The sequence below is a fragment of the Panulirus ornatus genome, chromosome 65 (genome assembly GCF_036320965.1).
Source record: "Panulirus ornatus isolate Po-2019 chromosome 65, ASM3632096v1, whole genome shotgun sequence".
Taxonomy (NCBI): domain Eukaryota; kingdom Metazoa; phylum Arthropoda; class Malacostraca; order Decapoda; family Palinuridae; genus Panulirus; species Panulirus ornatus.
In genome coordinates, this window is record NC_092288.1 from 9,244,939 (window position 1) to 9,269,092 (window position 24,154).

Sequence of the window (24,154 nt, forward strand, 5' to 3'; positions counted from 1 at the left end):
AGTGTTTTGGGAGCAGCTGTGAGTGTGTTAGCAGCTTCAATACACGAGACTGGGTTATAGTGATGGGCGATTTGAATGCAAAGGTGAGAAAAAAATAAATGTGGTAGTTGAGGGTATAATTGATGTACACGGGGTGTTCAGTGTCATAAATATGGTGAAGAGCTTGTAGACTAGTGTGCTGAAAAAGGAAAAAGGACTGGTCAATGGGAATACCTGGTTTAAAAAGATATACATATGTATGTAGGAGAGATGGCCAAAGAGCATTATTGGATTGTGTCAATTGATAGGCACATGAAAGAGACTTTTGTATGTTAATGTGCTGAGAGGGGCAGCTACTTGTGTGAGGTAGTTCCTGGAGAAATTGAGTGCAGAATGGAAAAAGGCGAGAGCAAATGACATAAGGGGATTGGGGGAGGAATGGGATGTATTTAGGGAAGCAGTGATGGCTTGCACAAAAGATGCCTGTGGCATGAGAAAGGTGGGAGTTGGGCAGATTAGAAAGTATAGCGAGTGGTGGGATGAAGTTTGTTAGTGAAAGAGAAGAGATGATTTTGAGCGATCGGGGACTCAACTTACAGGAGGGTGGCAGGTGTGCAAGGAATAGAGTGAATTGGAATGATGTGGTATACCGGGGTTGATGTGCTATCAATGGATTGAACCAGGGCATGTGAAGCATCTGGGGTAAACCATGGTAAGGTTTATAGGGCCTGGATATGGAAAGGGAGCTGTGGTTTCAGTACATTACACATGACAGCTACAGACCGAGTGTGTACGAATGTGGCCCTTGTTGTCTTTTCCTAGTGCTACCTCCTGTGCGTGCGGGGGGGAGGAGGGTGCCATTTCACGTGTGGCAGGGTGGCAATGGGAATGGATGAAGGCAGTATGAGTATGTACATGTGTATATGTCTGTGTATGTATAAGTATGTATAGGTATGCATATGTGTGTTTGTGGGCATGTATGTATATACATGTGTATGTGGGTGGGTTGGGCCATTCTTTCATCTGTTTCCTTGCGCTACCTCGCTAATGCAGGAGACAGTGACAAAGTATAGTAATAATAATAAAATAATTATTTATATATATATTATGATTATTATACTTTGTCAGTGTTCCTGCGTTAGCGAGAAGCACAAGGAAATTGACGAAAGAATGGCCCAACCCACCCACATATCTATAATATATATATTATTTAACTGAATGAAAAAATCAGGAGTAAAAAACTGGCTGAATCCTTTCTATATCAGTTCGACACACAGGACACACCCTGGGTTCTAATTTTAGTGCACATTCACTGCAGACACAAACATGTTGACATGGCATAAGTAGCACATCTCTGACACCACAACAAACTACACACATAAGGCTCTCTGGAAGATCATGACCATGAGCCTCTCTATGTGCACGAGCTTCTTCTAAAACTCTCTCTTCAGCACGCCTCCTGGAATCCTTACGCCACTGAAAGTACCAACGAGACACCAAACTGAAAAATAGAAAAATCTAAAGTGAGAAAGTAGAGTAATGCAGGAGCAAGAACATCTCAGTTAACACAAAAAATATATTGTTATTATACTTGATCGCAGTCTCCCATGTCAGTGAGGTAGCGCCAGGAAACAGACAAAGAATTGCCCATTCAATCACACAAACGTACATGCACATATACATATCGACATACACAAAACTATACATATATATACGTAAATATTCATACTTGCTTGCCTTCATCCATTCCTGGCGCTACCCAGCCCCACAGGAAACAGTGTTGCTACCTCCCTGCTTCAGCAAGGTAGTGCCAGAAAAACAGACAAAAAAGGCCACATTCATTCAACTCAGTCTCCAGCTGTCATGTGCAATGCACCGAAACTACAGCTCTCTATCCACATCCAGGCCCCACAGACCATTCCATGGTTTACTCCCGACGTTTCACATGTGGACTGAACCAGGGTCCAGTCCACAGACATCACGTCAACCCCGGTATACCACATCATTCCAATTCATTCTATTCCTTGCATGCCTCTCACCCTCCTGTATGTTCTGGCCCCAACTGCTCAAAATCTTCACTCCATCCTTCCACTTCCAGTTTGGTCTCCCGCTTCTCATTCCCTCCATCTATGACACATATATCCTCTTTGTCAATATTTCCACACTCATTCTCTCTATATGTCCAAACTACATCAACACTTAAAAAATATATATAATATAAAATGACAGAGATCAGAAAAAAAGTATTGAAAGGATGTGCATATGTGTGATTTAGCTTCATCTTCAGAATGTCACACATAAATAAAATTTCCATTCTCTTCAGTTCTGATCAATACCTAAAATGATTATATATAAAGTTTAGAGTTGGAAAGTATGGTTTGGGATGTACACTAGATGTTATCAAGTGTACGACGGTAAGATTAGTGTCCATCTTTGAGCCTGAAGCCTGAAGTACCTTACGATGACTTCAGTCACATCTACTTTTAAAGCATGATCTACGCCCTGTGTTGTGTTCATCTGTAAGGTTACTGTAGGCTTCAACACATAAGCCCATGTAGTTTTCACATTCCAGCTGGTCTGCTACACTTTGAGAATACTTATGCAAGCCCATTCGAAATTTCTACGACGAACATTCCATAATGTTTCTAACAGCTGCAACCAATGCATTAAGCAATTTCAAGTCCCATGTGTTTACATTATCACTGTACTTCTTGTAACTTCCAATTTCAGAGTTAACAATTTTCATGCGTGCAAACGAGGAACAATGCTTTCCAAGATTTTTGATGTGTAAATCAAATTGCTTACATCTTCATTCAAAAGAGAAGCCACAATATTTTCAGTCATTCCTAATTTCCCTTTCTTTAATTACTGAATTCTCAAAGACATTTCCCTTTCTTTAATTACTGAATTCTCAAAGACCTTCGCACCCTTTCTACATCTGCAACTTCATCTGCCCTGAAAGGTGAAGCTAGCACACTGCAGTTTTTTAGGAGGGAGAGTATTTGTGGCTTTACCCGTGTTTTTAAAGAATTTATGTAATTCAGATTGCCATTTCTTATAAGGAAGCAATTGTTACTCGTGTTTGCCGAAGGCAAGATCATCAAACATTATTACTCTGAGATCTATACTGCTCTCATGAGATATGAAGTTCTTATATCCATTACTCTGTACTGTCCTCTATTTCTTCATTTTCCCCATTAATGAGGAACTGAAAATTTTTTCCATAGAAAAGCATGTTCTTATCAGCGGCCCTACAGGAAGATTTGATTCTTATCTGTTTGTAGATTCTCATACTCTTCTACAGGTGATATTTCTATACTTTTGCTAGTAATATCAGCAAAAAAAGCTGATACCAAATTGTGGCTTGCTTAAACCCTATGTCAGACATGAAAATGAGAGACAGTAAAGGTAAAACTGCAGTCCCTAGGGATACAGAGCTTTTTACCCTGGAGGCACCAGGAACTGCATGGTTTACAGCAAATCTGTATACTATGCTGTGATCTGTTACAAAGCTGTATATCAATTCTTCCATCAATTATCCTATTCCACTCCTTTTCTGTGCTATTACATCATTGCCACAATGTTAAAGGCTCTTGTAAAGTATAAGTAGAGCACATAAGCATTCTGTTGTTCTTTAGTAAAGCACAATATGCCTATTCCAACTGGAACTCCCTCAAAGGGATGGCCACGGCAACAGGGTCTCCATAACTAAAGAACTCTAGTGCCACTTCTTATCCTTTAGTGCTTTATCCTTAACAGGCCACTGGCAGAGAGCAAGTCTAACACGGTGTTTGCAGAGGCTCCTACCTAATGTTCCTAATGACTTCTTCTATCTAATGCTCCTACCTACTACTTCCACCTAATGTTTCTACCTAATGCTCCTACCTACTACTTGTATCTTCTGCTTCTACCATCTTGCCAAAAGGCAGTGCTAACACATCGCTCACCACAAGAAAATCTAGAGTTACGACGAATGAGCTGCATGAGTTAAAAGTTGTCAAGTGTTACATGTGACAAGGAGAGATTGTGTGTCTGTGGACAGAATGTCAGTAATATACGTTAGTGAGGGAGAAAGAAAAGACAGCTACCTACGTCAGAGGAATGTAACGTGACAACCACTAAAGTGCTGGCTCACTAAGCAGATGTCACTAACCCTCCTGATACCTAGGTGAGTAGTACTGGTAATCAAGCAAATGAGAAAGGCATGATCTTCCTGCCCTGAAAGCTTTTCAATTACTTTGCAAAATGCTTTATCATACTCTAGAAAAACAGTGTCCAATCTCTTCCCTGGCACCAGAATTTCATATGTCATTGTACTCTACTAATTGAAGGAGAGAAAAAGAGAAGGAATAAGGAATTGAAGGGAGGAGAGAAAAGGAAGATTAAAAGTAATGTTGGGAGGATAAAGAGAAATGTAGGATGAAGAAATGAGAAAGAGAAAAGAGCATGGATGAAAAAAAAAAAAGGGATGGGAAAAAAAGGTTAAGAAAGCAGAGACAAAGGTGAAGGAAAAAAAGGAAACAGAAGGAAAGATGTGGAATGCATTCACGCAGGAAGAGGAAGATGAAAAAATAGAAAGGAGTAAGGAGAGAAGAGGAGTGGTAAGAGAGAGTCTGAAAGAGAAAAGGTAACAAAGATATAAAGGAAAAGAGAATAAAGGATGGGTGGAGAAAGTGAGAGCATGAGAAAGATGACATGGGAAAAAAGTGAGCTACAATATTTTTTCCCATTTTAGAAAGTTAATACAAGGAGGGGAGGATTTCTGGCCCCCCGCTCCCGTCCCCTCTAGTCGCTTTCTACGACACGCGAGGAATACCGGGGTTGACGTGCTGTCAGTGGATTGAAGCAGGGCATGAGAAGCGTCTGGGGTAAACCATGGAAAGCTGTGTAGGTATGTATATTTGCGTGTGTGGACGTATGTATATACATGTGTATGGGGGGGGTTGGGCCATTTCTTTCGTCTGTTTCCTTGCGCTACCTCACAAACGCGGGAGACAGCGACAAAGTATAATAAAAATAAAAAAAAAATAATATTTTTTCCTATAAACCACTGTACGAAAAGATTCTTACCGATATGTGAAAAATACCACTCCACAAGCAGTCACAATACCTAGTAACCGTAGGTAGGAGATAGGTGCCTCTAGATTCTCAATTACACTCTGCAAAAACAAATTGGTACCAAGAGTTAAGAACAGGAAATTTTTTTTCTCTGGAATCTAATAATATTTTAACTTCAAATCTATATAATCAGTCTCACATGACCTAAAATTCAGATGGAACAGTCAGTAATAATCTTTGAGATCACTTTACAAAAGAAACAAAGCTAAACAACACCTTCTTGTCTTTTGTTGTTATCATGAATGGTATGGCATCGGAAGGTTCTAGGTGAAGACTCTCATTTCTCAGCACCAAACGCCCAATACCTAAAGCACTTGTTCCCTCAATCAACATTTCCTGTAAGTAACATTTTGAATTACTTTTGTATATTCATTATGGCTAAGAAAACATCATATTATACCATTTCTGTGATTTATCATGATCACAACTGATAACTGTCAATTCTGTCTAACAGTTGAGGATAAGCCTGGAATAGTTAAGCCATGAACATGCAGTAATTATATACTTTACAAAATCTGATATGATATATAAAACCAGTAAGTAACATTTTGAATTACTTTTGTATATTCATTATGGCTAAGAAAACATCATATTATACCATTTCTGTGATTTATCATGATCACAACTGATAACTGTCAATTCTGTCTAACAGTTGAGGATAAGCCTGGAATAGTTAAGCCATGAACATGCAGTAATTATATACTTTACAAAATCTGATATGATATATAAAACCAGTTATTCACTTTTGACAAGACTTTCAGTATAACTTTCTGGATATCTTTTAAGTTCCATAACTTTCCTTTCAGATATCAAACTAACAAATGTAAAGTAATAATTTAAAAGTGAACACCATGAAAAATAGTTCTAAAATTCTACAGCTCTTCCTACTAGTATTAAGGATCATTAAACACCTTTGTTATACTGCAAGCCTTACAATAATAAAAATAGACATACTAAATGGAATTATGTTATGTCCACACAGAAACCAAAATTGCCTGAGCTAAATCCTTATTCCTCACTGAAAATACAGCCATAGTAAATTTTCACACATGAATAGCAGGTAAAATCACTGGTTAATTGATCCTAAATACTGCCAGAAACTGTAGCAGCCACGAAAAAAGATGCATTTACAACTTGTCAATATACGTAAGCTGGCTGAAGTGTATTACTAATGCAGTAAATCTAAAGCCATTATAAACACACAACTTCTTGACCCCATGCTCCTTTGACAATAATAAATCAGAATAGAAATACTGCAAGTATGTAAAGAATCAGGGGACAGTAACAACTGTTTTATTGCAGTCTAATACATATGTATGCCTCCTCTTCAGCAAATATCTCATCATGCAATGTTTCCTTGTCATGCCCCATAGCATCAAAATGACAGATATCAAAAATGGGTGACACAAATAAGTCTAGGACTGACTCTTAAGTCCATGTACTTTTACCATTCGTACGCTTACATCACAACAGCTGGTTGTGTACATATCCCTCAATAATTACAAATTTCAGTCTGAATTAAACCTTTCAAAAAGATCATAAATTCTTGCAATTCATTCATTCATTCAAAATTACACAACATATATGAGGAGCATATATATACATCAATCTACATTTTCATAAAATCAACTGAAAATATCTTTAAATATACATTTACATCTTTTCAAAGATTACTGCACAAAAGCTGTGGCTGAAAAAAAAAAAAAAAAAATGTAGGATTTGAAGAATGACATGTTTCTCCCAAAAGCAGAATTCTATAAGGAAGCAACAGAGAAAACGCTTCTTCACACCGGAATTGAAGCAAATTTACTCCTAAAATATGACATATCTACAAAGCTCATCCTCTTTTACTACAATAATGTATGCTTTGTAAAGCTAACTAATACTTGTTTACAAAAACCTAAGAACAAAAAGCTAATGCTCCGGTCTACTAAGTCACTGGTGCATTGGTAAGCTGGTGCTTCCTAATGCCCAGCCTTCATCAGTCAGTAACCACTTCAGCATAACACCAAGGTTCAAGAAATTGTTTTCTAAAAAAACAAGGGAAGGAAAAGGGAAAACAGACAGATGGTCATATGGCTCAGCATGCAGAACAGTAATGGCTTTCATACTTCAAAACCTACATTTTTCACATCTGCAGTCTGTGAGGAAACACTGGCCTTCCCAACCTTTACTATCCACTAACCATGGCAGTGGCAATTCATTCTTTTCGGGCCAACCTTCAGCCAATCACAGATGGCCACAGAAGTGACATCAATGACCTGCTGCCCTTCTCAGAATTCTTTTGGATTGCATGCAGTATGATACACCTACTTCCAAACCAGTTTTCCCATCACCTAGATCAACTGTTTTTCCTTTTTATACATAAATCATTTAGTTTACAAAAAGAATAGCGTATTGTACATACATATCCATACATGCAAATATACATACCTATACATCTCAAAGTATATATATATATATATATATATATATATATATATATATATATATATATATATACATATATATATATATATATATATATATATATATATATATATATATATATATATATATATTTTTTAAACTATCCGCCATTTCCCGCATTAGCGAGGTAGCGTTAAGAACAGAGGACTGGGCCTTTGTGGAATATCCTCACCTGGCCCCCCTCTGTTCCTTCTTTTGGAAAATTAAAAAAAAGAAAAAAAAAACGAGAGGGGAGGATTTCCAGCCTCCTGCTCCCTCCCCTTTTAGTCGCCTTCTACGACACGCAGGGAATACGTGGGAAGTATTCTTCATCCCCTATCCCCAGGTATATATATGGGTATATATATCTCGGAAAGCAAAAATGGGTATGTTTGAAGGAATAGTGGTTCCAACAATGTTGTATGGTTGCGAGGCGTGGGCTATGGATAGAGTTGTGCGCAGGAGGATGGATGTGCTGGAAATGAGATGCTTGAGGACAATGTGTGGTGTGAGGTGGTTTGATCGAGTGAGTAATGTAAGGGTAAGAGAGATGTGTGGAAATAAAAAGAGCGTGGTTGAGAGAGCAGAAGAGGGTGTTTTGAAGTGGTTTGGGCACATGGAGAGGATGAGTGAGGAAAGATTGACCAAGAGGATATATGTGTCGGAGGTGGAGGGAGCAAGGAGAAGAGGGAGACCAAATTGGAGGTGGAAAGATGGAGTGAAAAAGATTTCGTGTGATCGGGGCCTGAACATGCAGGAGGGTGAAAGGAGGGCAAGGAATAGAGTGAATTGGAGCGATGTGGTATACCGGGGTTGACGTGCTGTCAGTGGATTGAATCAAGGCATGTGAAGCGTCTGGGGTAAACTATGGAAAGCTGTGTAGGTATGTATATTTGCGTGTGTGGACGTATGTATATACATGTGTATGGGGGGGTTGGGCCATTTCTTTCGTCTGTTTCCTTGCGCTACCTCGCAAACGCGGGAGACAGCGACAAAGTATAAAAAAAAAAAAAAAAAAATATATATATATATATATATATATATATATATATATATATATATATATATATATATATATATATATGTATATACCCACACAGACATATATGCACATGTGCATGATTCATACTGTCTACCTTTATTCATTCCCATCGCCACCGTGCCACACATAAAATAACAACCCCCTCCCCCCCGCATGTGCGCAAGGTAGCACTAGGAAATGACAACAAAGGCCACACTTGTTCACACTCAGTCACTGGCTGTCATGTATAATGCACCGAAACCACAGCTCCCTTTCTACATCCAGGCCCCACAGAACTTTCCATGGTTTACCTCAGACGCTTAACACGCCCTGGTTCAATCCATTGACAGCACGTCGACCCCGGTATACCACATCGTTCCAATTCACTCTATTCCTTGCACGCCTTTCACCCTCCTGCATATTCAGGCCCCGATCACTCAAAATCTTTTTCACTCCATCTTTCCACCTCCAATTTGGTCTCCCACTTCTCCTCGTTCCCTCCACCTCTGACACATATATCCTCTTGGTCAATCTTTCCTCACTCATTCTCTCCATGTGACCAAACCATTTCAAAACACCCTCTTCTGCTCTCTCAACCACACTCTTTATATTACCACACATCTCTCTTACCCTTTCATTACTTAATCGATCAAACCACCTCACACCACACATTGTCCTCAAACATCTCATTTCCAGCACATCCACTCTCCTCCGCACAACTCAATCTATAGCCCATGCCTCGCAACCATATAACATTGTTGGAACCACTATTCCTTCAAACATACCCATTTTTGCTTTTTGACATAATGTTCTCGACTTCCACACATTCTTCAACGCTTCCAGAACTTTCGCCCCCTCCCCCACCCTATGATTCACTTCCGCTTCCATGGTTCCATACGCTGCCAAATCCACTCCCAGTTATCTAAAAAACACTTCACTTCCTCCAGTTTTTCTCCATTCAAACTTACCTCCCAACTGACTTGTCCCTCAACCCTACTGTACCTAATACCTTGCTCTTATTCACATTCACTCTCAGCTTTCTTCTTTCACAAAATATATATATATATATATATATATATATATATATATATATATATATATAATTATTTTTTATTTTTCTTATTTTGCTTTGTCACTGTCTCCCGCATTTGCGAGGTAGCGCATGGAAACAGAAGAAAGAAATGGCCCAACCCACCCCCATACACATGTATATACACACACGTCCACACACACAAACATACACACACGTCCACACACCCATGCATCTCAATGTACACATATATATACACACACAGACACATACATATATACCCATGCACACAATTCACACTGCCTGCCTTTATTCATTCCCGTCGCCACCTCGCCACACATGGAATACCATCCCCCTCCCCCCTCATGTGTGCGACGTAGCGCTAGGAAAAGATAACAAAGGCCCCATTCGTTCACACTCAGTCTCCAGCTGTCATGCAATAATGCCCGAAACCACAGCTCCCTTTCCACATCCAGGCCCCACACAACTTTCCATGGTTTACCCCAGACGCTTCACATGCCCTGGTTCAATCCACTGACAGCACGTCAACCCCGGTATACCACATCGATCCAATTCACTCTATTCCTTGCACGCCTTTCACCCTCCTGCATGTTCAGGCCCCGATCACTCAAAATCTTTTTCACTCCATCTTTCCACCTCCAATTAGGTCTCCCACTTCTCGTTCCCTCCACCTCCGACACATATATCCTCTTGGTCAATCTTTCCTCACTCATTCTCTCCATGTGCCCAAACCATTTCAAAACACCCTCTTCTGCTCTCTCAACCGTGCTCTTTTTATTTCCACACATCTCTCTTACCCTTACATTACTTACTCGATCAAGCCACCTCACACCACACATTGTCCTCAAACATCTCATTTCCAGCACATCCACCCTCCTGCGCACAACTCTATCCATAGCCCACGCCTCGCAACCATACAACATTGTTGGAACCACTATTCCTTCAAACATACCCAATTTTGCATGTGAAGCGTCTGGGGTTAACCATGGAAAGCTGTGTAGGTATGTATATTTGCATGTGTGGACGTATGTATATACATGTGTATGGGGGTGGGTTGGGCCATTTCTTTCGTCTGTTTCCTTGCGCTACCTCGCAAACGCGGGAGACAAAGCAAAGTTAAGAGTAAATGTGAATAAGAGCAAGGTAATTAGGTACAGCAGGGTTGAGGGTCAAGTCAATTGGGAGGTAAGTTTGAATGGAGAAAAACTGGAGGAAGTAAAGTGTTTTAGATATCTGGGAGTGGATCTGGCAGCGGATATATATATATATATATATATATATATATATGACTTGACCCTCAACCCTACTGTACCTAATAACCTTGCTCTTATTCACATTTACTCTTAACATTCTTCTTTCACACACTTTACCAAACTCAGTCACCAGCTTCTGCAGTTTCTCACATGAATCAGCCACCAGCGCTGTGTCATCAGCGAACAACAACTGACTCACTTCCCAAGCTCTCTCATCCCCAACAGACTTCATACTTGCCCCTCTTTCCAAAACTCTTGCATTCACCTCCCTAACAACCCCATCCATAAACAAATTAAACAACCATGGAGACATCACACACCCCTGCCGCAATCCTACATTCACTGAGAACCAATCACTTTCCTCTCTTCCTACACGTACACATGCCTTACATCCTCGAGAAAAACTGGAGGAAGTAAAGTGTTTTAGATATCTGGGAGTGGATCTGGCAGCGGATGGAGCCATGGAAGCGGAAGTGGATCATAGGGTGAGGGAGGGGGCGAAAATCCTGGGAGCCTTGAAGAATGTGTGGAAGTCGAGAACATTATCTCGGAAAGCAAAAATGGGTATGTTTGAAGGAATAGTGGTTCCAACAATGTTGTATGGTTGCGAGGCGTGGGCTATGGATAGAGTTGTGCGCAGCAGGGTGGATGTGCTTGAAATGAGATGTTTGAGGACAATGTGTGATGTGAGGTGGTTTGATCGAGTAAGTAACGTAAGGGTAAGAGAGATGTGTGGAAATAAAAAGAAGCGTGGTTGAGAGAGCAGAAGAGGGTGTTTTGAAATGGTTTGGGCACATGGAGAGAATGAGTGAGGAAAGATTGACCAAGAGGATATATGTGTCGGAGGTGGAGGGAACGAGGAGAAGTGGGAGACCAAATTGGAGGTGGAAAGATGGAGTGAAAAAGATTTTGTGTGATCGGGGCCTGAACATGCAGGAGGGTGAAAGGAGGGCAAGGAATAGAGTGAATTGGATCGATGTGGTATACCGGGGTTGACATGCTGTCAGTGGATTGAATCAGGGCATGTGAAGCGTCTGGGGTAAACATGGAAAGCTGTGTAGGTATGTATATTTGCGTGTGTGGACATATGTGTATACATGTGTATGGGGGTGGGTTGGGCCATTTCTTTCGTCTGTTTCCTTGCGCTACCTCGCAAATGTGGGAGACAGCGGCAAAAAAAAAATAATATATATATATATATATATATATATATATATATATATATATATATATATATATATATATATATATATATATATATATATATATATATATATATATATATATATATATATATATATATATATTATCCCTGGGGATAAGGGGATGAACAATACTTCCCACATATTCCCTGTGTGTCATAGAGGGCAACTAAAAGGGAAGGAAGCGGGGGCTGGAAATCCTCCCTCTCGTTTTTTTTTTGTTTTCTTTAATTTTCCAAAAGAAGGAACAGAAGGGGGCCAGGTGAGGATATTCCCTCAAAGGCCCGGTGCTCTGTTCTTAACGCTACCTCGCTAACGCGGGAAATGGAGAATAGTATAAAAGAAAAAGAAAGAATATATGTATAGTGAGAAACTGCAGAAGCTGGTGACTGAGTTTGGTAAAGTGTGTGAAAGAAGAAAGCTGAGAGTAAATGTGAATAAGAGGATGGTTATTAGGTACAGTAGGGTTGAGGGACAAGTCAATTGGGAGGCAAGTTTGAATGGAGAAAATCTGGAGGAAGAGAAGTGTTTTAGATATCTGGGAGTGGATTTGGCAGCAGATGGAACCTGGGAAGTGGAAGTGAATCATAGGGTGGGGGAGGGGGCGAAAGTTCTGGGGGCGTTGAAAAATGTGTCGAAGGCGAGAACGTTATCTTAGAAAGCAAAAATGGGTATGTTTGAAGCAATAGAGGTTCCGACAATGTTATATGGTTGCGAGGCATGGGCTATAGATAGAGTTGTGCAGAGGAGGGTGGATGTGCTGGAAATGAGAAGTTTGAAGACAATATGGGGTGTGAGGTGGTTTGATCAAGTAAGTAATGAAAGGGTAAGAGAGATGTGTGGTAATAAAAAGAGTGTGGTTGAGAGAGCAGAAGAGGGTGTTTTGAAACGGTTTGGTCACATGGAGAGAATGAGTGAGGAAAGATTGACAAAGAGGATATATGTGTCAGAGGTGGAGGGAACGAGGAGAAGTGGGAGACCAAATTGAAGGTGAAAAGATGGAGTGAAAAAGATTTTGAGTGATCAGGCCTGAACATGCAAGAGGGTGAAAGGCATGCAAGGAATAGTGTGAATTGGAACGACGTGGTATACTGGGGTCGATGTGCTATCAATGGATTGAACCAGGGCATGTGAAGCGTCTGGGGTAAACCATGGAAAGTTTTGTGGGGCCTGGATGTGGAAAGGGAGCTGTGGTTTCGGTGCATTATACATGACAGCTAGAGAATGTGTGTGAACGAATGTGGCCTTTGTTGTCTTTTCCTTGTGCTACCTTGCACACAAGCAGAAGGGGAGGGGGCTGCCATTTCATGTGTGGCAGGGTGGCAACGGGAATGAATAAGGGCAGACAGTATGAATTATGTACATGTGTATATATGTATATGTCTGTGTGTGTATATATATGTATACATTGAGATTTATAGGTATGAGTATGTGCGTGTGTGGACGTGTATATATATACATGTATATGTGGGTGGGCCATTCTTTCGTCTGTTTCCTTGCACTACCTCGCTAATGTGGGAGACAGTGACAAAGTATAATAAGGAGACAGTGACAAAGTATAATAAAATATAAAATAAATGTATATATATGAGGAATGTGTGGAAGGCATGAACGTTATATCAGAGAGCAAAAATGGGTATGTTTGAAGGAATAGTGGTTCCAACAATGTTATATGGTTGCAAGACATGGGTTATAGATAGGGTTGTGCGGACGTTTTTGCTTATTTATTTATTTATTTATTTTGCTTTGTCACTGTCTCCCACGATAGTAAGGTAGCGCAAGGAAATAGACAAAAGAATGGCCTAACCCACCCACATACACATCCACACACACAAATATACATACCTATACATATCAACGTATACATATATATACACACACAGACATATACATATATACACATGTACATAATTCATACTGTCTGCCTTTATTTATTCCCATCACCACCTCGCCAGACATGAAATAACAACCCCCTCCCCCCTCATGTGTGCGAGGTATCGCCAGGAAAAGACAACAAAGGCCAAATTCGTTCACACTCAGTCTCTAGCTGTCATATAATAATGCACCAAAACCACAGCTCCCTTTCCACATCCAGGCCCCACACAACTTTCCATGGTTTACCCCAGACGCTTCACATGCCCTGGTTCAATCCATTGACAGCACATCGACCCTAGTATACCACATCATTCCAATTCACTCTATGCCTTGCACGCCTTTCACCCTCCCGCATGTTCAGGCCCCGATCACTCAAAATCTTTTTCACGCCATCTTTCCACCTCCAACTTGGTCTCCCACTTCTCCTCGTTCCCTCCACCTCCGACACATATATCCGCTTGGTCAATCTTTCCTCACTCATTCTCTCCATGTGACCAAACCATTTCAAAACACCCTCTTCTGCTCTCTCAACCACACTCTTTTTATTACCACACCTCTCTTACCCTATTATTACTTACTCGATCAAACCACCTCACACCACATATTGTCCTCAAACATCTCATTTCCAGCACATCCACCCTCCTCCACACAACTCTATCCATAGCCCATGCCTCCCAACCATATAACATTGTTGGAACCACTATTCCTTCAAACATACCCATTTTTGCTTTTTGAGATAATGTTCTCGACTTCCACACATTCTTCAATGCTCCCAGAACTTTCGCCCCCTTCCCCACCCTATGATTCACTTCCGCTTCCATGGTTCCATCCGCCGCCAAATCCACTCCCAGATATCTAAAACACTTCAATTTCTCCAGTTTTTCTCCATTCAAACTTACCTCCCAATTGACTTGACCCTCAACCCTACTGTACCTAATAACCTTGCTCTTATTCACATTTACTCTCAGCTTTCTCCTTTCACACACTTTACCAAATTCATTCACCAGCTTCTGCAGTTTCTCACATGAATCAGCCACCAGCGCTGTATCATCAGCGAACAACAACTGACTCAATTCCCAAGCTCTCTCATCCACAACAGACTGCATACTTGCCCCTCTTTCCAAAACTCTTGCATTCACCTCCCCAACAACCCCATCCATAAACAAATTAAACAACCATGGAGACATCACACACCCCTGCCGCAAACCTACATTCACTGAGAACCAATCACTTTCCTCTCTTCCTACACGTACAAATGCCTTACACCCTCGATAAAAAATTTTCACTGCTTCTAACAACTTGCTTCCCACACCATATATTCTTTATGCCTTCCACAGAGCATATCTATCAACTCTATCATATGCCTTCTCCAGATCCATAAATGCTACATACAAATCCATTTGCTTTTCTAAGTATTTCTCAAATACATTCTTCAAAGCAAACACCTGATCCACACATCCTCTACCACTTCTGAAACCACATTGCTCTTCCCCAATCTGATGCTCTGTACATGCCTTCATCCTCTCAATCAATACCCTCCCATATAATTCCCAGGAATACTCAACAAAGTTATACCTCTGTAATTTGAGCACTCACTTTTATCCCCTTTGCCTTTGTGCAATGGCACTATGCAAGCATTCCATCAATCCTCAGGCACCTCACCATGAATCATACACACATTAAATAACCTTACCAACCAGTTAACAATACAGTCACCCCCTGTTTTAATAAATTCCACTGCAATACCATCCAAACGCACTGCCTTGCTGGCTTTCATCTTCCATAAAGCTTTTACTACCTTTTCTCTGTTTACCAAATCATTTTCCCTAACCCTCTCACTTTGCACACCACCTTGACCAAAACACCCTATATCTGCCACTCTATCATCATACACATTCAACAAACCTTCAAAATTCTCACTCCATCTCCTTCTCACATCAACACTACTTGTTATCACCTCCCCATTAGCCCCCTTCACTGAAGTTCCCATTTGTTCCCTTACCTTACACACTTTATTTACCTCCTTCCAAAACATCTTTTTATTCTCCCTAAAATCTAATGATACTCTCTCACCCCAACTCTCATTTGCCCTCTTTTTCACCTCTTGCACCTTTCTCTTGACCTCCTGCCTCTTTTTTTTATACATCTCCCACTCATTTGTATTATTTCCCTGCAAAAATCATCCAAATGCCTCTCTCTTCTCTTTCACTAATAATCTTACTTCTTCATCCCACCACTCACTACCCTTTCTAATCTGCCCACCTCCCACGCTTCTCATGCCACAAGCATCTTCTGCGCAAGCCATCACTGCTTCCCTTAATACATCCCATTCCTACCCCACTCCCCTTACGTCCTTTGTTCTTACCTTTTTCCATTCTGTACTAAGTCTCTCCTGGTACTTCCTCACACAAGTCTCCTTCCTAAGCTCACTTACTCTCACCACTCTTTTCACCCCAACATCCTCTCTTCTTTTCTGAAAACCTCTACAAATCTTCACCTTCGCCTCCACAAGATAATGATCACACATCCCTCCAGTTGCACCTCTCAGCACATTAATATCCAAAAGTCTCTCTTTCGCGCGCCTATCAATTAACACGTAATCCAATAACGCTCTCTGGCCATCCCTCCTACTTACATGCATATACTTATGTATATCTCTCCTTTTAGACCAGGTACTCCCAATCACCAGTCCTTTTTCAGCACATAAATCTACAAGCTCTTCACCATTTCCATTTACAACACTGAACACCCCATGTACACCAATTATTCCCTCAACTGCCACATTACTCACCTTTGCATTCAAATCACCGATCACTATAACCCAGTCTCATGCATCAAAACTACTAACACGCTCACTCAGCTGTTCCCAAAACACTTACCACTCATGATCTTTCTTCTCATGCCCAGGTGCATATGCACCAATAATCACCCATCTCTCTCTCCATCAACTTTCAGTTTTACCCATATCAATCTAGAGTTTACTTACACTGTATCACATACTCCCACCACTCCTGGACGTGTATGTATATATATGTGTATGTGGGAGGGTTGGGCCATTCTTTTGTCTGTTTCCTTGTGCTACCTCGCTAAGACGGGAGACAGCGACAAAGTATAATATAAGAAATAAATATATATACATAACCAGAAGATTAAACTGAAGATGGAAGGATGGAGTGAAAACGATTTTGAGTGATCAGGGATTCAACATGCAGGTGAAAAGCATGCATGGAATTGGGTGAAGTGGAACGATATGGTATAATGGGTCAATGTGCCATCAATGGACTGAACGATGTGGTATAATGGGGTCAATGGACTGAACTAGGGCATGTGAACATCTGGGATAAACCATGGAAAGGTCTGTGGGGCCTGGATGTGGAGAGGGAGCAGTGGTTTCGGTGCATTACACATGACAGCTCACAAATGGATGTGAGTGGATGTGGTCTTTCTTTGTCTGTTTTCTGGCAGGATAAGGTGTGTTGGAGATGAGATGTTTGGGGAATAACATGTAGAGTAATGGAGGGGTGATCAAATACAAAATGATAAGAATAAGAGAGAGATGTGAGGGTGCACTGAAATGGTTTGAACACATGGAGAGGAAGAGTGAGATAAGAATGACTAAGATGGTATACATGTCAGGAAAAGGGGGAAACCAAGGAGGATGTGAAAGGATGAAATGAAAGATAATTTCAAGGGTCTAAATAAGCAGGAGGGTGCAAGGGATAGAGTAAATTTATGAATCTCTATAGCGCAGTGGTTAGAATTGCTAATTGCAACATATTCACAGCCTACCTGGGATCAGGATTAAGCAATTTTTGTGATTCACAGGTTCTTGCAATTGCTTCTGACAGGGTTAATGAGCAGGCAGTTCCAAGATATCTCAGTTACCACAAAGAGCAAATCTACCTGAAAATCTTTTGATACCATGTCAACTGACGAGGGTTAAACCTAAACAAACACCCTACTTTGGGGGTAACACAGTGTTCTAACTCACCAGTGGTAAGTGCTCTCTGTATCAGGAGGTAAGAAAAATCATATCCAAATACTCAACTTGAAATCTTATCCGTAAAATAGCTCACCTCAGTCTGTTGAGTGCCAGTGGGGCGAATGCCCTTCATCCAACCCCACAGATGATCAGTGAAGGAGATCCTCGCTGCATCAAACTTTTCATTGACAACAGTCAAATCAACATCATCCAGTTTTCCAGGCTCTATAATCTAGAGAACAAAAAGTAGAAAAGTTTATTATACTACTCACTACCTGTACTCACATACAATCACATCCTAATTACCCTTTCAAGACTGACTTTCAGCAAATAAGATTATACTCTTTAAACTTTGAAAATATGAACAGTATATTACATACAACTGACTCACCACTATCATTTTCATTTATCGTCAATGAAACAAAAGTTATTTTTATTTTCATACATGCCTCACCATTTACCAGGTGAGCTATGACTAAGCCTTAGAGGGGAAAAGTTACTCATTATACAATATTTTTGAACATTTGGTATATGTTTGCATTTAAAGAAAAAATCTGGGTTACATTAATTCATTTTCTTCCTCTTATATGGGATATCAATATCACAACATCTGCATTCTTTAATTTTATATAAAGTGCTCTGATTTTTCCTTCTCTCATTGCTAAACTTTCCTTTTTCTATGCTTTTCTATTCATCAACTGTTTTCTGTCTCTTGATATGCACTAACCTTTGTTCGCTATTAGCCCAATAAATATTTATCATGTTCTCATAGCATACTTTTGTTTTTGTTGTTATGTTACTGTCCTTGACAATCTCATTCCAATTTCTTTTTAAAAGACTTTCAATGATTATTTTCAAATCTGATTTGTCATGGTAAAAATTCATGTCATTAAATATGTTATCCTCAGTTCACATTCATATATTAACTAAACTAATCAAGCATCCACTCAGTTAATCCCAAAATATTCCTCTCTCTCTTTTCTTCCTTCCTCTCACTATCACATACATAAGCACAGACAATCACACACCTCTCATAGTCTACTTTCATTCTCACACATTTCAATCTTGAAACACATTTCCTTAAATATGTTAACATAGTCCCACATCTCTTCTTCCATCATGAGTGTCACCCTTTTCTTTCCTCTTGGACACACAATAATGTCAGACTTCATTTCCTGGACAATGACAGACCATTTAACTCCCTTCTCCTTTACCTTAGTTTCGCTCAGAATAAGAACATGAAAGTTTCTCTCCTCAAACATAGCATCTATCTCTCCCTGCTCATCCTGGTTACATACATGCACATTCAGGAACCCTGATCTGAGCATTCAAGGAAGGAGCAATCCCAGCTTGGCAAATTGTAGAACACTAAAAACAAGAGGTTTATGGTTTCCTTGAAGAGATTTTTGGACTTTCTCAATACCTCTTGGTCCTTAGCATCTGAATCTGAGATCCTTAAACCTACCACCTTCTTGTATTAAAATCTATACACCTTCTTGTATTAAAATTTTCTATTTTATTCATACTATAGGCTTTTATCATCATAAATAAGTATCAAAATTTTCATTTTCTAATTACTTCACAATCAATATGGTTTGCAGAATGGAATTACTAATATCATTACATAAATAACATGTTCTGGTATAAACATTTACCAATTCCCAAAATGTTTGAATATATTCAGAATCTAGTATCATTGGGCTTTTAAGGTCAGATCACAGGGCACATGAATACTACACAACATACTGTAAAAATGCAAAAGCTATTTCTTGTAAATATTCACTCAGTAAACAAGTAAACACTGGCTATGATTACAACAAACATGAAGACAAATATAAAGAATACAGGTGTGTTTTCTGCTTGTCATGAAAAATAGCCATGTAATACAAACCTGTATTCCAATGCCTTTTTCCATCAACATAAAAGGTACACTGCTTGTGGAAGAATCAACCATCATTTTGTCATTCATCCTGCAAAATGAAGAAGAAATGTACTCTCTGATTCATACTTTACTTAAAGGATAAAAAAAAGAATATTAATAAAATTTATGCAAAAACCATGCTGTACAAAGGATGGCACTAACTCAAAAACAGTGCAAACATATTCCAAATACCGTTGGGTAAGGATTTCACTCTAAAAAACATTCTTCTTAAAATGTTTGGATAAATGTAAGAGCACATCTGCTAGATAGATTGTTCTCAAAAAGTCTCTTTCTTTCCTTCAAAGACCCTAACCTAAATACCTCCCATTCCTTACCCAATCACTTAGCCTCTTTTACTCTCAACTTTTGCCATTCTCCTTCCAAACTCTTCAGGTATGTCTTCACACAAGTCTCTTTCCCAAACTCACTCACTCTTACCACTCTCTTCATACCTAATGTTTACTCTTTTACAAAAACCTCCACCCTTGCAAGGCTTCCTAAGACAGTGATCAGGCATCCCATCATCTGCCCCTCAGCACATTCGCCTTCAAGAATCTCCTATTTACAAACCTATCAATTAATATGTTATCCAATAATGCCATCTTACCATCTTTCCCATTCATGTATGTATATTTGAGTATATCCCTCTTTTTAAACCAGGCATTCCAAATCATCAGTCCTTTTTCAGGACACAACTCTGCAAGATGTTTACCATTTCCATTCACTTTACTGAATACGATATGCACCCAGTTATATCCTCAACCGCCACATTGCTCACCTTTGCACTTAAATCACCTAATGCTAGTAACCAGTCCCTTGTATCAAAACTTCTGACATACACACTCAACTGCTACCAAAATACTTGCCTCTCATGATCTTTCTTCTCATGGCCAGATGCATAAGTACTAATAATCACCAATCTCTCTCCATCCACTTTCATTTCTATCCACATCATTTTAGAGTACCCTTCCTTTCACCCTTTCACACACTCCCAATGTGTGAAGGTCCTAGAAGCGATGAAGAATGTGCAGAAGGAGAGAACATTATCTAGGAGAGCAAAAATGGGTATGTGTGAAGGCATAGTTGTTCCAACAATGTTATATGGTGCGAGGCATAGGCTATAGATAGAGCTGTACAGAGGAGGGTGGATGTGTTGGAAATCAAATGTTTGAGGACAGATGAAGTGTGAGGTGGTTTCATCGAGTAAGTAATAAAAGGGTAAGAGGTGTGCGGAAATAAAAAGAGAGTGGTTGAAAGAGCAGATGGTGTGTTGAAATGGTTTTGACATGGAGAGAATGAGTGAGGAAAGATTGACAAAGAGGATATATGTGTCAGAGGTGGAGGGAAGAATGAGAAGTGGGAGACCAAATTGCAGGTGGCAGGATGGAAAGAAAAAGATTTTGAGCAAACTGAGGCCTGAACGTGCAGGAGGGTGAAAGGTGTGCAAGGGATAGAGTGAATTGGAACGATGCGGTATACCAGGGTTGACATGCTGTAAATGGATTGAACCAGGGCATGTGAAGCGTCTAGGGTAAACCATGGAAAGTTTTGTGGGGCCTGGATGTGGAAAGGAAGCTGTGGTTTCGGTGCATTATAAATGACAGCTAGAGACTGAGTGTGAACGAATGTGGCTTTTGTTGTCTTTTCCTAGCGTTACCTCGCGCACTAAATGTATATATATATATATAGGGTGTTTTGGTCGAGGTGGTGTGCAAAGTGCGAGGGTTAGGGAAAATGATTTGGTAAACAGAGAAGAGGTAGTAAAAGCTTTGCGGAAGATGAAAGCCGGCAAGGCAGCAGGTTTGGATGGTATTGCAGTGGAATTTATTAAAAAAGGGGGTGACTGTATTGTTGACTGGTTGGTAAGGTTATTTAATGTATGTATGACTCATGGTGAGGTGCCTGAGGATTGGCGGAATGCGTGCACAGTGCCATTGTACAAAGGCAAAGGGGATAAGAGTGAGTGCTCAAATTACAGAGGTATAAGTTTGTTGAGTATTTCTGGCAAATTATATGGGAGGGTATTGATTGAGAGGGTGAAGGCATGTAAAGAGCATCAGATTGGGGAAGAGCAGTGTGGTTTCAGAAGTGGTAGAGGATGTGTGGATCAGGTGTTTGCTTTGAAGAATGTATGTGAGAAATACTTAGAAAAGCAAATGGATTTGTATGTAGCATTTATGGATCTGGAGAAGGCATATGATAGAGTTGACAGAGATGCTCTGTGGAAGGTATTAAGAATATATGGTGTGGGAGGCAAGTTGTTAGAAGCAGTGAAAAGTTTTTATCGAGGATGTAAGGCATGTGTACATGTAGGAAGAGAGGAAAGTGATTGGTTCTCAGTGAATGTAGGTTTGCGGCAGGGGTGTGTGATGTCTCCATGGTTGTTTAATTTGTTTATGGATGGGGTTGTTAGGGAGGTGAATGCAAGAGTTTTGGAAAGAGGGGCAAGTATGAAGTCTGTTGGGGATGAGAGAGCTTGGGAAGTGAGTCAGTTGTTGTTCGCTGATGATACAGCGCTGGTGGCTGATTCATGTGAGAAACTACAGAAGCTGGTGACTGAGTTTGGTAAAGTGTGTGACAGAAAAAAGTTAAGAGTAAATGTGAATAAGAGCAAGGTTATTAGGTACAGTAGGGTTGAGGGTCAAGTCAACTGGGAGGTGAGTTTGAATGGAGAAAAACTGGAGGAAGTGAAGTGTTTTAGATATCTGGGAGTGGATCTGGCAGCGGATGGAACCATGGAAGCGGAAGTGGATCATAGGGTGGGGGAGGGGGCGAAAATTCTGGGAGCCTTGAAGAATGTGTGGAAGTCGAGAACATTATCTCGGAGAGCAAAAATGGGTATGTTTGAAGGAATAGTGGTTCCAACAATGTTGTATGGTTGCGAGGCGTGGACTATGGATAGAGTTGTGCGCAGGAGGATGGATGTGCTGGAAATGAGATGTTTGAGGACAATGTGTGGTGTGAGGTGGTTTGATCGAGTAAGTAACGTACGGGTAAGAGAGATGTGTGGAAATAAAAAGAGCATGGTTGAGAGAGCAGAGGAGGGTGTTTTGAAATGGTTTGGTCACATGGAGAGAATGAGTGAGGAAAGATTGACCAAGAGGATATATGTGTCGGAGGTGGAGGGAACGAGGAGAAGTGGGAGACCAAATTGGAGGTGGAAAGATGGAGTGAAAAAGATTTTGTGTGATCGGGGCCTGAACATGCAGGAGGGTGAAAGGAAGGCAAGGAATAGAGTGAGTTGGAGCGATGTGGTATACCGGGGTTGACGTGCTGTCAGTGGATTGAATCAGGGCATGTGAAGCGTCTGGGGTAAACCATGGAAAGCTGTGTAGGTATGTATATTTGCGTGTGTGGACGTATGTATATACATGTGTATGGGGGTGGGTTAGGCCATTTCTTTCGTCTGTTTCCTTGCGCTACCTCGCAAACGCAGGAGACAGCGACAAAGAAAAAAAAAAAAATATATATATATATATATATATATATATATATATATATATATATTGGAAAGGATCACAATTTTGCGTGTGATCAAGTATATTCCTAAGAGTCCACGGGGAAATGAAAAATGATAAGTTCCCAAGTGCACTTTCATGTAATAATCACATCATCAGGGGAGCTACAAGAAAGAAATATACGTCAGTTGATATACAATAAAGAGACATAGCTTGGGCGCCATTTGGTAAACAAGTGACTGTCCAAGACAGACAACGAGCGTATCACAAACTTTCACCCTTTCACACACTCCCAATGTGTGAAGGTTCTAGAAGCGATGAAGAATGTGCAGAAGGAGAGAACATTATCTAGGAGAGCAAAAATGGGTATGTGTGAAGGCATAGTTGTTCCAACAATGTTATATGGTGCGAGGCATAGGCTATAGATAGGGCTGTACAGAGGAGGGTGGATGTGTTGGAAATCAAATGTTTGAGGACAGATGAAGTGTGAGGTGGTTTCATCGAGTAAGTAATAAAAGGGTAAGAGGTGTGCGGAAATAAAAAGAGAGTGGTTGAAAGAGCAGAAGATGGTGTGTTGAAATGGTTTTGACATGGAGAGAATGAGTGAGGAAAGATTGACAAAGAGGATATATGTGTCAGAGGTGGAGGGAAGAATGAGAAGTGGGAGACCAAATTGCAGGTGGCAGGATGGAAAGAAAAAGATTTTGAGCAACTGAGGCCTGAACGTGCAGGAGGGTGAAAGGTGTGCAAGGAATAGAGTGAATTGGAACGATGCGGTATACCAGGGTTGACATGCTGTAAATGGATTGAACCAGGGCATGTGAAGCGTCTAGGGTAAACCATGGA

General features: G+C 40.3%; 1 protein-coding gene across 1 annotated transcript in view; it reads right to left on the reverse strand.

Annotated features, from left to right (window-relative positions):
- Nucleotides 1–563: 563 nt before the first annotated feature.
- Nucleotides 564–24,154, reverse strand: part of LOC139746608 (mitochondrial E3 ubiquitin protein ligase 1-like) — a 29,062-nt gene continuing 5,471 nt past the window's right edge. The window contains exons 3-7 of the mRNA XM_071658016.1: nucleotides 19,821–19,899; nucleotides 18,024–18,161; nucleotides 5,314–5,433; nucleotides 5,050–5,138; nucleotides 564–1,480 (exon numbers count right to left, since the gene is read on the reverse strand). Coding sequence (XP_071514117.1) covers nucleotides 1,207–1,480; nucleotides 5,050–5,138; nucleotides 5,314–5,433; nucleotides 18,024–18,161; nucleotides 19,821–19,899 — 700 coding nt within the window. The 3' untranslated portion in view covers nucleotides 564–1,206. The remainder of the gene's footprint in view (nucleotides 1,481–5,049; nucleotides 5,139–5,313; nucleotides 5,434–18,023; nucleotides 18,162–19,820; nucleotides 19,900–24,154) is intronic.